Source organism: Saimiri boliviensis, chromosome 20 (assembly GCF_048565385.1).
Source record: "Saimiri boliviensis isolate mSaiBol1 chromosome 20, mSaiBol1.pri, whole genome shotgun sequence".
In the NCBI taxonomy this organism is placed as follows: domain Eukaryota; kingdom Metazoa; phylum Chordata; class Mammalia; order Primates; family Cebidae; genus Saimiri; species Saimiri boliviensis.
The window spans coordinates 4,861,029-4,874,241 of record NC_133468.1 but is presented as its reverse complement, the minus strand read 5'-3'; the positions used below and the strand labels follow the sequence as shown (position 1 = coordinate 4,874,241).

The window sequence follows — 13,213 nt, the reverse complement described above, 5'->3', positions numbered from 1 at the left end:
ACTGAAAATACAAAAATTAGCTGGGCATGGTGGCGTGTGCCTGCAATCCCAGCTACTCAGGAGGCTGAGGCAGGAGAATTGCCCGAACCCAGGAGGCGGAGGTTGCGGCGAGCCGAGATCGCGCCATTGCACTCCAGCCTGGGTAACAAGAGCGAAACTCCGTCTCAAAAAAAAAAAAAAAGAAAGAAAGAAAAGAAACCACGAACATTACTCATCTCGCAGCGTGTGTGCACACCGGGTGACCCCGGGGCCTCGAACGCAGGCTCTCCGCCTGGGGAATGCACGCGCTGCTATCAATCCAGCGCTGGGATGATTCAGCGGGAGGCCGGCGCGCGCCCGCGGAGGAGACCGCGCTCGCGAGGCCGTACCCGGCGACCCGTCCTCGTGCCAGGGCCCCAGGGCGTCCCAGGCCCGCCCACCCTGAGGTGGGTCAAGGGGTACACAGGGTGCAAGTTCGTTAGGCAGAGCGGGGTACAGGCGCGAGTCACAGGCACGGGAACCCCGCGCCGACCGGCGCCCTAGGCCGGACGACGGCAGGTAAGGGGAAGTGGAGGCACACACGGCTGGGACGTGCCCCAGGCACCATCCGGGAGGCTTCGGGTGCGGGACGTCCGCAGCCCTGTAGTTCCCAGGACGCTCGGCAATCTGCGGCTGATCAGCTCCGGCCAGCTTTGGGATAAAGGGGAGACAGGCGGCGCGGGGCGTGGGAGCACCTGAAGGCCGCGCTCCTCCTTTCAGGTCGGCCAGGAGCGCGCCGGTAAGACGGGGGGTAAGGGGTAGAAAGACGCACACCTCATCACAACCCAGAGGTCGGGACGCCGATACGGCCCCATAGGGAACCGGCGGCCGCCATTCCCCTCCCCCACGTTGGCGGGTAAGGCTAGAGAACGGTTTCAAGGAAGACGCATGCGCAAGAAACAATTCTAAACCGCTGAGGCTCCAAGTTCAATCTTCGCGGGAAAGCGCAGGCGCAATAAAAAGCCCGGCGGGTTTATGGGTGGGGGCGCTGAGTCCCAAACGCAGGCGTGTCATCATCCACCAACCGGAGGTAGGCTGAGTCTTGAAGTTACGCATGCGTCAGAGCGCTTTGTGACGCGAGGGGGCGGTGCGAGCCGCCGGCTGCGCGTGCGCAGAGCTCGCACAAAGGGCCTTATTTAGGTTGCGCAGGCGCCTGCTGGCCATTTCGTCTTCCCCACGCTGCAGTCGGGTGTCTCGGTGAGTTGCGGTCGTTCCTCCGTAGCCGTCCAGCGACCCCCGCGGGGTCCGTTTTTGCCAGGATTGTTTTTCCCCCGACCTTTTGGAGGGCTGCGGGGATCTTGGCCAGCTGCGGGCAGCCATCGAGCACCGCAAGTTGTTCGCCGAATCCCGACACCGCCGCCGAGGCCTGCAGGCCGCCCCGACTCTATTGTGTGAGAAGTCGGAGGAGGCGGAGCGGAAGCGGCCGCCGCCATTTCCTTACCTCCACGCTGGCTCTCGGCCCCGGCCCCCGGGGTTCGGGGCGCCGACGGCTGCTCCCCAGAGCAGCTTTGGGGGTCCGGCTGCTGGCTGAGGAAGTGTTGGGTGTTGGAGTCGCCGGGCTGGCTGCGTCCGCCCGGCTTTTGCTCCGCAGGGCGGGCGGCGCGGGCCCGGGCTGGCACATCGGGGGCGGAGCGCAGCCTCATGGGCGCGCTCGGGTCTGGTTCTCCTCCCCGCCTTGCAGTTTGTTTCGACGCCGGACCGTGTAGGAGACAATGATGTTGGGCACCGAAGGTGGAGAGGGATTCGTGGTGAAGGTCCGCGGGTTGCCCTGGTCTTGCTCGGCCGATGAAGTGCAGAGGTTTTTCTCTGGTGAGTTGGAACTAGGACGCGGGAGTTCGAGTTCGAGTTCGAGGCCTGGGCGGGCGGGCGGGCGGCCGGGCTGGGGCGGGGCGGGCCGGGCGGGACTCGGGGCGCCCCCTGGCGCGGCGCGGGTGACTGCGGTTCCCGCTGTGCCGTTCGCGCCCGGCAGACCGCTGTTACGCAATGGAAATTTCGAAAGCCCCGCCGCTTTCCTGTCCCTTGGAGTGCTGCCGATCTGGTAGACTTGTTTTCTTTACCTGCCTTTGAACACCAGCTCTTCTTTTATGGGTGGGTTTTTTTTTTTTTTCAAATTGAGCGCTCGGCCCCCTGCGATTTGGGTTCAAGCGATTCTCCTGCCGCAGCCTCCGGAATAGCTGGGATTACAGGCGTGTGTCACGATGCCAGGCTAACTTGTTTTTTTTTTAAAGACGGCTTCACCATGTTGGTCGGGCTGGTCTTGAATTCCCGGCCTCAGGTGATCCGCCCGCCTTGGCCTCCAAAGTGCTTGGATTACAGGCGTGAGCCACCACGCCCGGCCAACTTTTTGTATTTTTAGTAGAGACGGGGGTTTCACCATATTGGCCAGGCCGGTCTCGAACTCCTGACCTGAAGTGATCATCCACCTCGGCCTCCCAAAGTGCTTGGGATTACAGGCGTGAGCCACTGCTCTCTGGGTGTCTCTTGGAAAGGATAAATTGGCATAGATGGGATTTCTTGAATCTTGAGAAAATCTCTGGAGTGATTAGACAAATAGTAATGTTTCGGAGTATTTTATTAATTTTTTTTTTTTAGACAAGAGTTTCGCTCTTGTTACCCAGGCTGGAGTGCAATGGCGCGATCTCGGCTCACCGCAACCTCCGCCTCCTGGGTTCAGGCAATTCTCCTGCCTCAGCCTCCTGAGTAGCTGAGATTACAGGCACGCGCCGACATGCCCAGCTAATTTTTTGTATTTTTAGTAGAGACGGGGTTTCACCATGTTGACCAGGATGGTCTCGATCTCGACCTTGTGATCCGCCCGCCTCGGCCTCCCAAAGTGCTGAGATTACAGGCTTGAGCCTCCTCGCCCGGCCTGTTTCGGAATATCTTGAAGTGTAACCTCTTGTTTACAGTTTTGGTGTTTCTTTGAAAATGAGCATTCCGGTTCTGAAAGTTAAAGTGGTTAAAGTGTCACGTCTTAATTTCCGTTTTCCTAATCAAGATTTGATAATTGAAGGGTGTTTGCTCTAGTTCTTTTTTTTTTTTTTTTTTTTGAGACGGAGTTTCACTCTTGTTACCCAGGCTCTAGTGCAATGGCACGATCTGGGCTCACCGCAACCTCCGCCTCCTGAGTTCAGGCAGTTCTCCTGCCTCAGCCTCCTGAGTAGCTGGGATTATAGGCACCATGCCCAGCTAATTTTTTGTATTTTTAGTAGAGACGGGGTTTCACCATGTTGCCGGGATGGTCTCGATCTCTTGACCTCGTGATCCACCCGCCTTGGCCTCCCAAAGTGCTGGGATTACAGGCTTGAACCACCGCGCCTGGCCTCGTCTAGTTCTTGATATGGCTCACTATACAGTTGAAGATGCTGAAGCCCAGGGAAGTTTTCTGGCCTGTGTAAATTTTTTTGCAGTACAAAGTTTTCTTGAGTGTTTTCTGTCAGAATGTCCTTGTTCCCAGTATTAGACTGGGGAAAAGAAAGTTTAGACTGATGAAATTGTATTTGGATGAAATTGACAGCTTTCGGCAAGACGTTTGTAGTGTTGACTTACTATCTGAATTTAGCGTTGGTAAGGGAAAACGATCTGTAAAACAAGAACCAAGTACACTGGAAGCCACCTTGCAGGGGGCAACACTGGGTTTGGCTTCAGCTGTGCAACTTGGAGCATTTTAGCTTGGTAACACTGATTCCCTTTCAGGTTAGTATTGGGCCTGCAATTTGGATTTGAATGAAACACCGTAATGTGGCTGCTGGTAAAGTAAAACTGACAAATGCACCAGACCAAAACAACTCACAACGAAGTATGTTTGCCATAAGTCACAAAGTACAGACTTAATAATATTCTGAGAAATTGTTTAAAGGATGTGTGATGGAGACATGAGTAACAAGGACTTAAGAAATTCATTCTGTAACTGCTTTGAATATTGGATGTTGTTGATGGGCTGGAAATACATCACCTTGGGAATGAGATTTCTTTTTTAATTGGAGTTCTAGGAGTTGGTAGTATCATGGTCATTATGGGCTTCACAAGTTAATGTAATTTGTTGTGGGGACATGGAATAGGCATTTCATCTGTGTCACCCAGAGGTGGTTTTAGGTTTTAAATTCTGTATTAACGGTTGTTTTCTTTCCAGACTGCAAAATTCAAAATGGGGCTCAAGGTATTCGTTTCATCTACACCAGAGAAGGCAGACCGAGTGGCGAGGCTTTTGTTGAACTTGAATCAGAAGATGAAGTCAAATTGGCCCTGAAAAAAGACAGAGAAACTATGGGACACAGATATGTTGAAGGTTTGATTTACATTGCCCTAGTAACAGTAAATAAAGCATTGCACATAGAGGTCTTACCCCTTCTGAATTTTAGGTATTTGACCGCATGGAAATGGTCATCTAAGGGAGTTTGTGGCAGCTCTTCCTAGCTTATCTAAAGACCCAGGAAGTCTGAACTTTGATACCTAATTTTCCAAAATTGACTAATTCTAAGCACCTCTTTCAGTATTCAAGTCAAACAACGTTGAAATGGATTGGGTGTTGAAGCATACTGGTCCAAATAGTCCTGACACGGCCAATGATGGCTTTGTACGTCTTAGAGGACTTCCGTTTGGATGTAGCAAGGAAGAAATTGTTCAGTTTTTCTCAGGTATGTAGTCCTGTTTGTTGCTGAGCAGTGAGTTTTGGCTAGCTTCTGGCAAGGTGATGGAAGAGACATTAAAGTTGAGTAGCTTAGGTCTTTCAATAGGTTGTGAATTTATGCCAGTGAATTAATATTTTCTTCCTAGAGACCTTCAAATAATTTAAGCCCATCTTAAAGGTGGAAATGAAGTACTTCCAAAATGTTAACTTTGCATATATTTAGTATTATAGTTCAGAGTAGATCTTTCACTGAGGATTGCCCTCAACAGCTTAACTACTTTCCTCACATTGCTGTCCAGCTAAGTACCTCAAGTTAAAGGTAAGATCCCTTAACATCAGATTAGTATGACGAATTAGGTTGTTGTAAATTATGGCAGGTGTCTGTGTTGCAAGAGACACTTGGGTCATGGGACCAGAAACCTCTCTAATGGTCTAATTCTCTTTAATGCAAAAGTCTATTATGAAAGACTTGGTTTAACTAGTGTGTTACAAACTTACTGAAAATCAGATGTAGTGAGAGTAGTTTGTGAATGCTTGTAGTTTTCAGTATCTAAAGTAACAAGTGTTTTGAAATTGTTCCTGGGCCTAAAGTATTTGAATGTTTTTATGCTGAAGAGCTAAGATGCATGTTTAACAGAATGTTAGATATCTTATATTTTACGTATTAATATTTATGATGTGATAAACTGGAAGCAAGAAATCCTTTCATGGTTTATTGTTGTATGTTAGAAATATATATATGTATAAAGTCCTAATGTCAGAATTTTTAAAATCAAGTCTGTTTTGTTTTTAATCTAAATTGGTGAGAATTGAATGCTATCTGTCAACGTTAAATATGAACATAATTTCATATCTTCTAGGAAAGTGCTTTAAGTCCTTTTTGTAAGCTTGGGAATGTATCCACGGAAAGGATTTTTCATAGACGGAATTTCCAGAAGTGAATCATACTACTGTTAGAGCATAATAAGCAAGCATGATTGTGCTGTGTAGATCAGTTTTGTTGAAAATTTAGATTGTTATGTTTGTCAATTATAGTTTAATGTTTGAGTTTTTATATGAAATGTTTAAATGTGTACCTTTTTTTAAAAACTTGAAGTTCCAATAACTTAAAGCATTGAAATATAAAATGAGGTAAAAGGTGTTTTGAATTTAGTAAAACTGTTATTTAATGCTTAAAACTTAATTGAATTCTTGTATAATTCTCAAGATGAAGTTGTATTGATACATGTTCTTAAGTTGTTGAATTCTTAATGCATCCTGTGTTCAGCAAGTTGGTTTTTTAAAAATATGTACTGTACTATGGGTGTGTTAAGAATAGTTATATTTTGTAATGATGGAACTTCATATTATTGAAATGCATATTTAAAGAGTACTTGTTGAAATCATACCATTCACCTAAAGTTAAAAATTCTGGTTTATTTAAAGCTATAAGAAGAATCATTTCTGGGCTTGTGATGTTAATATTGCCCCCCTACTGGGGTTATTTGTCCTTGGGTTGAAGGGTTGGAAATCGTGCCAAATGGGATAACATTGCCGGTGGACTTCCAGGGGAGGAGTACGGGGGAGGCCTTCGTGCAGTTTGCTTCACAGGAAATAGCTGAAAAGGCTCTAAAGAAACACAAGGAAAGAATAGGGCACAGGTGGGGATGGATGGTTGGTTGGATATGTCACTTTTCTTATGGTAAACAATTAAATCCATATTCTCTCTGCTTAAAAGAAATTAATGTTTTGTAGTCCTAGTTAATTGATGTTTTGCCATGATTTCTAAACTTTTCCTGTGTCAGTCCCATGTCACATGCAAACTAAATTTTAGGTTTAAAATTTGTCCCTAGTTAATTGGTCTACTTTACAATTTTGTGAGTCTTATTAACCCCAATAGAGTTGAGAGACTATGGCTTTAAAAAGTTAATGCAAACCTGGCTTTAGCTGTAATAACATCAACCTAGTAAATTAATATTACCATAAGAAAATGTGATACTTTCTGATCTTGTTTTTAAAGTTGAAATGCAACAAACTTTTTCTTGCTGTATATAAATATTCTGCATAGTATTAATAAGCATAGCTTTCAAGAAATTGTCACAAAAGGTTTTATTCTCTTTGCTTGTGACTATTTTTCATTGAAGCATGCGCTTACCTATGCTGATTCTTACTAAAAGCATAGGCTGGGGTATTTATTGGCGAAAGGAAATGTGTAGTGTGGGCTAGACTGTTGGTGGAGACTGGCTTTTTAGCCCACTTGCTATACATGCTGCCAATGGATTTAAGACTTGAAATGTTGAAAGTTGAGTGGAATTATTTCCCTCCTAAGACATTCATATACAGTACTCCTCTCTACCCCTAAGGTTGGGCTCTGCCTCAGAGGAGTGAGTTTTTTTTTTCTGTAAAGTATACATTAAGTCTTACTATTGAGTGAATTTCTGGTCATTGCCTATGCAAATATAAGAAATCTGGCTCTAAATATTAGTCAGTTTCATGGCTGTGACTAGATTGTTTTCTTGTATAACTAAATACTTGTATAAAATGAACTAATGTTCTCTCTCCCCTCCCTGTCCCTTCCTTATGAACAATGCTTTAGGTATATTGAAATCTTTAAGAGCAGTAGAGCTGAAGTTAGAACTCACTATGACCCACCACGAAAGCTTATGGCCATGCAGCGGCCAGGTCCCTATGACAGACCTGGGGCTGGCAGAGGATATAACAGCATTGGCAGAGGGGCAGGTTTTGAAAGGATGAGGCGTGGTGCTTATGGTGGAGGTACGTGAGGATTCATAAGGTTTAGCAAGTCGGTTCCTTTGTGTAGGTGTTTGATTTGATCGATGGTTCTTTTTTTTGTCCTTTAGGCTATGGAGGCTATGATGATTACAATGGCTATAATGATGGCTATGGATTTGGGTCAGATAGATTTGGAAGAGGTAAGGTAAGAATTGAATTTCTCAGTTGAAGGATGCTTACACTCTTGTCCATCTAGACCTCAATTACTGTTTTTCAGGAATGTCTGATCACAGATACGGGGATGGTGGCTCTACTTTCCAGAGCACAACAGGACACTGTGTACACATGCGTGGATTACCTTACAGAGCTACTGAGAATGACATTTACAATGTAAGTGTAAGCTGAACTCTCAAGTCGGTATTTCAGTATGTCAGTAAAAGTCTGAACTTTATTGTACTATAAAGGGAACACCATGAACTTTTAGTTTCATTTTGTAGCATTAGAAAGTTGATTCGGTTTTTTGAACTGCCTTGTGTTGTAGTTTTTTTCACCACTCAATCCTGTGAGAGTACACATTGAAATTGGTCCTGATGGCAGAGTAACTGGTGAAGCAGATGTTGAGTTTGCAACTCATGAAGATGCCGTGGCAGCTATGTCAAAAGACAAAGCAAATATGCGTAAGTGTGATTGAGCATTTATGGGCTCGCTCTTAGGTGACTGTGTCACTAACTTTTACAATAGAGGAATAGAAAAATAGGAATATATGAGAAGTTTCCTTTCCAGTAATTGCTTGTTCGAGGACAGGGGGTGGGGTGTGTTAAAGGTTTGGTTTTTAAAAATTAGTTTAACAGATTTGTGATACACATCTCACATCTTGAAGTATATATCCTTTATTGACAATATAGATGAATATGTAAAGGCTAGATTTTGAAGTTAAAGATCACCTAAGAGAAGTAGCTAGAGTTTTCTTTGCCAAAGTATTTGAAGTTCATAGATCTGCTTGTTTAAAAAGTGCCTGTTTTCTTTAACCAACAAACATTTTCAAACTTTTTTTTTCTCATTTCAGAACACAGATATGTAGAACTCTTCTTGAATTCTACAGCAGGAGCAAGCGGTGGTGCTTACGGTAGCCAAATGCTAGGAGGCATGGGTTTGTGTAAATATCACTTTAGTGTCCTTTTTTTAAGCTAACCTTGTATGCCTTTTCTCTCATTTCAGAGCACAGATATGTAGAACTCTTCTTGAATTCTACAGCAGGAGCAAGCGGTGGTGCTTATGGTAGCCAAATGATGGGAGGCATGGGCTTGTGTAAATATCGTTAGTTTTTTTAAAAACCAAAACGTTTATATCTGTATAAGTCAATTATAAGTTAAGTTAATTTATTTAATGAATTTAGCATAACAAACTTAGGCAAAGAAAGCAGTTTATTGATATTTGAATGAATTTTGTATCTGGCTTAAACCTTGTGTGTTATAAAGTTGCTTAGGATAGATAATTCAAATTAGATTTAAGTACTCTTGGGGGAGGGGCCTAATGGAGTGAAATTACGGAAATTTTCTGAGCATAAAGTTTAAAATAGCAAAACAAGATTAAGATAAATTTGGGCATAATTGGGTGTTCACTGATAAACCTTTATATTGATGTACATTGATCTATCAAACTAAAGGGGAAACCCCACTAAATCCAGTCAAGCAATTTCATAAGATCTTCACAAAATGCCTCTACTAATGGAATCATGTGAATTTTAGTCCTGCTGATGTGTATACCGTTAGCACATTGGTTTATAAATATTTGGTTAGCTCAGATGATGAATAGAAGGGCAGCCTGGTTATAGACAATAGGCAGAAGGAGGCAGAGGGTTATAGTAATAGAAGATAAAGACTGGAAAATTATAGATATAGAATTACAAGCCCGGTACCACCAGGTACCACATTACATAAGGAGCAAGGTTCTAATGTTTTCTTAACTTAACAGCAAACCAGTCCAGTTACGGTGGCCCAGCCAGCCAGCAGCTGAGTGGTGGTTATGGAGGCGGCTATGGTGGCCAGAGCAGCATGAGTGGATACGGTAAGCATTTTTAAAAATATACTTAGAATAAGTTTTAGGCAGGTTTTTTTAGTTGGGAATACATGCAGGCTCCATTTTGGTGAAATTGGGTTGTTAAATGTATGCTTTCAATCCAAATGTAACTTGTTTTTCTAGTTTAATTTTCAGAAACAATCATTGGGAGGGGGAAGTGTTTTGTGAATTAAAAACTAGTCATTGCAGCTTTGAAAATACTGTCGAGCCAGAAAACATCTACCTCCATTTATTAAAACGTTAAAGTTGTTCACTTTTTTTGTCTTTTGGTTAGCATTAAATCAATTTTAGATGGAGGGAGATTTTTAAATAGAATGGTGGTTGGGTTCAGGACCGTATTTATTAGTCAGTTAACCTAGGATTGGTTTTATTTATTTTTTTCAATTGGTCTAAAGAATGGTGATTTTGGTATTATAGTCTTACCCTACAAAATCCTTTTGCAGACCAAGTTTTACAGGAAAACTCCAGTGATTTTCAATCAAACATTGCATAGGTAAATATTTTCTCAAAAAATATAATTTAAATTCCCAATAGCAAATACTGATATGTTGTAATAACACTTTCTATAGCAGTCAATGGCTCTGACTTAACTCGACGGAGGCTGCCATTTGGGCACAGTGAGTTGCCTTTAGTCCAACTTAGTTGTCTCACTTTTGCCCACCATGAATAGGAAAAGCAAGAGATTTCCCCTGTGCTCCCTATTCTCATGTCATTTGAGGGACACATTGTGAATGTTTATGGTAAATTTTTTTTAAAATGCCTTGTTTAGCTTTAAAAATAAGAAGTAATTTTGCAATTTTTGAAAAACACTAGTTTTCCTTTAAACTTAATTTTTCACGTTGATCCTGAAGAATTTCGTTAAAATGGTAGCACAAGAGTCTGGCAAGTTGGTACTGCAGAGAAAAGGGGTTAATTGAGACTTGTTTGGAGTCGGGACTCCCCTTTCCCAAACATGCTTCTCGCCACTTGGACAGCAGCCATTTATACTCGTATACTTTTTAAACTTTTTCTTGGAATACTATATTTTATTTGACTGATAGTCTGACATTGCTCCTAACTTGTCAAATTGGTCTCTTTGCAGGTAGCCAAGGAGCAATGAACAGCAGCTACTACAGTAGTGGAAGCCGTGCATCTATGGGCGTGAACGGAATGGGAGGGATGTCTAGCATGTCCAGTATGAGTGGTGGATGGGGAATGTAATTGATTGATCCTGATCACTGACTCTTGGTCAACTTTTTTTAAAGAAAAAAAAACAAAACTTCAGTTTAACAGTTTCTGCAATACAAGCTTGTGATTTATGCTTTCTCTCTAAGTGGAAATCAGGATTGTTATGAATTAAGGCTCAGTATTTTTGAATACAATACTTACCTAGGATGTAACAGTGAAGCTGAGTAAACTATAACTGTTAAACAAGTTCCAGCTTTTCTCAAGTTAGTTATATTGTAGGATATACTTAAGCAGTAAGCGTATTTAGGTAAAAGCAGTTGAATTATGTTAAGTGTTACCCTTTGCATTGAACACTGTTCAGATGCATGTTGAAAGACATGCTTTTTTTTTTTTTTTTTAAACTCAGTATAGGAGCTGTGTCTACAATTAAAAGTGAAACATTTTGGCATGTTTGTTAATTCTAGTTTCATTTAATAACCTGTAAGGCACGTAAGTTTAAGCTTTTTTTAAGTTAATGGGAAAAATTTGAGACGCAATACCAGTTCTTTAGGATTTTGGTCTTGGTGTTTGTATGAAATTCTGAGGCCTTGATTTAAATCTTTCATTGTATTGTGATTTCCTTTTAGGTATATTGCGCTAAGTGAAACTTGTCAAATAAATCCTCCTTTTAAAAACTGCACTGTCTTTGCTTCAGTGTCCTGTGGACTGAGTCTTGGTGCTCTGTGCTCACGTGGGGCCTAGGGCCACATCTCTGGCTGTGGCAGAGAGGCTTGGTAGCTGAGGCTGTTGTATAGAGGTCTTCAGACTTCCCTCCAGTGCAAATGAAGGTAAACTCAGCTTTGGGGCCCTTGTGGAAGGGGCCGTATGTCATTTGGCTGCACAGGATCTGATCTGAACTGCCTATAACTTGTCAAGCACTTGCACGAAGCAAAGCGGGAGGCACCAGTGCCCTCACTGCATGGCCTGCATGTCTAGGAGGACTTCGTGCATGCCTGGGAAGTGCCAGAGGCAAGGGAGGTGTGATGAATATGTGGGTGTCTTCTAGAAGGAGCTAGCTCACAAGATTTGTTTGTGGTGGAGTCTCAATGTCATCTCAGGCTCGATTGCAGTGGCATAGTCTCAGCTCACTGCAACCTCCACTTCCTGGGCTCAAGCAATTCTGTTTCAGCCTCTCAAGTAGCTGGGGTTACAGGCATCTGCCCGCCACCACACCTGGCTGAAATTTGTATTTTTAATTGAGACATGGGGTTTTGCCAGGCTGGTCTCCCAACTCCTGACCTCGGGGGGCCTCCCAAAATGCTGGGATTAACAGGCATGAGCCATCATGCCCAGCCTTCACAGATGGTTACCAATCAAGGTTTTGAACTTCCTATTTTTGGCCAATTTCTAAAAATCAGTTCCACTTGGGATCAACATTCCATGTAAACCTCTTCAGGTAGAATGATAGGTAGTGATTGAGAGCAAACGTGACGAGTTTAAATGAACCCTTCAAATGTATCCCTGTTGTGGTAGTTTGGAGTGCCAACATTATGCTAGCAAGTGTTCAAGGTGCTTTAAATCAACTTGAAAAGTGTGACTGCAGAGTTCCTTCAGTAGATGCTTAGGGGCACTGCAGTTTGGGAACTGCCACTACTCTTATCCCTTCAGATTCAAGTCCCTGATAATGAGATTAGAATGCAGAGTCCAGGCTAGGCTGTCATATAACAGGCTTGTGCACTTTAAAGCAAAGTGTGGATAAGTTATCTCTTTTCCTGTGGTTTACACAAAAGCTTTTCTTGAGTTTGTTTTGAGGGTAGGGCTAGGTAGGGTGGACAGAGTGGGGCTTAGTGTTGGTTGTTTATAACCATTTGCCCACAGAAGCAGTGCATGCAGGAGACATCGACGGAGAGGGCCTTGCAGATCCTACCTTGACTACATGCCTTACCAGGACTGGAACCCAATGGAGGGGAAGGTCTGGAATGTATTGTTGGTTTTGTCTTAGGCATGTCTAGAGAGATCAGTTCTCAGTGGGTAGGCAGTGTTGAGTTGAGCTATGTTCCAAGCCTGGTGCTGCGCCTGAGATCTTACTGGGTTAATGTAGTTTGGTACTGAGGCCCCGTGTTGAGAAAGCTTGAAGGTTCCTTCTCCGAGTCCTTTAGTTAACTGGTACATTTAGGGATAAAACTTGCCCTGTTATGCCGGGCGCGTTGGCTCACGCCTGTAATCCCAGCACTTTGGGAAGCTGAGGCGGGTGGATCATGAGGTCAAGAGATCGAGACCATCCTGGTCAACAGGGTGAAACCCCATCTACCAAAAATACAAAAAATTAGCTGGGCATGGTGGCGCGTGCCTGTAATCCCAGCTACTCAGGAGGCTGAGGCAGGAGAATTGCCTGAACCCAGGAGGCGGAGGTTGCGGTGAGCTGAGATCACGCCATTGCACTCCAGCCTGGGTAACGAGCAAAACTCCGTCTCAAAAAAAAAAAAAAAAAAAAAAAAAAAAAAAAACTTGCCCTGTTAGAGAAGGGACTAATAAGTAGGAACTTGGAGTAAGTTTAAGCTAAATCCAGAGCCCTATGGCTTTTAAGAAATGAGTCTAGGCCAGGCGCAGTGGCTGACACCTGTAATC

General features: G+C 43.7%; 1 protein-coding gene across 8 annotated transcripts; it reads left to right on the top strand.

Annotated features, from left to right (window-relative positions):
* Positions 1-250: 250 nt before the first annotated feature.
* On the top strand, positions 251-11,283 carry HNRNPH1 (heterogeneous nuclear ribonucleoprotein H1). Of its 8 annotated transcripts, none has more exons than XM_039460527.2 (14): positions 251-537; positions 1,700-1,827; positions 4,151-4,306; positions 4,512-4,655; positions 6,150-6,288; positions 7,224-7,402; positions 7,489-7,560; positions 7,617-7,750; positions 7,902-8,037; positions 8,427-8,486; positions 8,579-8,668; positions 9,335-9,427; positions 9,883-9,932; positions 10,521-11,283. In XM_039460527.2, the coding sequence occupies exons 2-13, from the start codon at positions 1,731-1,733 to the stop codon at positions 9,930-9,932; spliced, it is 1,350 nt and encodes a 449-aa protein (XP_039316461.1). In that variant the 5' UTR covers positions 251-537; positions 1,700-1,730; the 3' UTR covers positions 10,521-11,283. The 8 variants fall into 8 exon arrangements, with proteins under 8 accessions (XP_039316461.1, XP_010330141.1, XP_003944006.1 ...); XM_003943957.4 differs by lacking the exon at positions 251-537 and adding an exon at positions 1,120-1,215; XM_010331839.3 differs by lacking the exon at positions 9,883-9,932 and having other exon boundaries at positions 455-537.
* Positions 11,284-13,213: the final 1,930 nt, after the last annotated feature.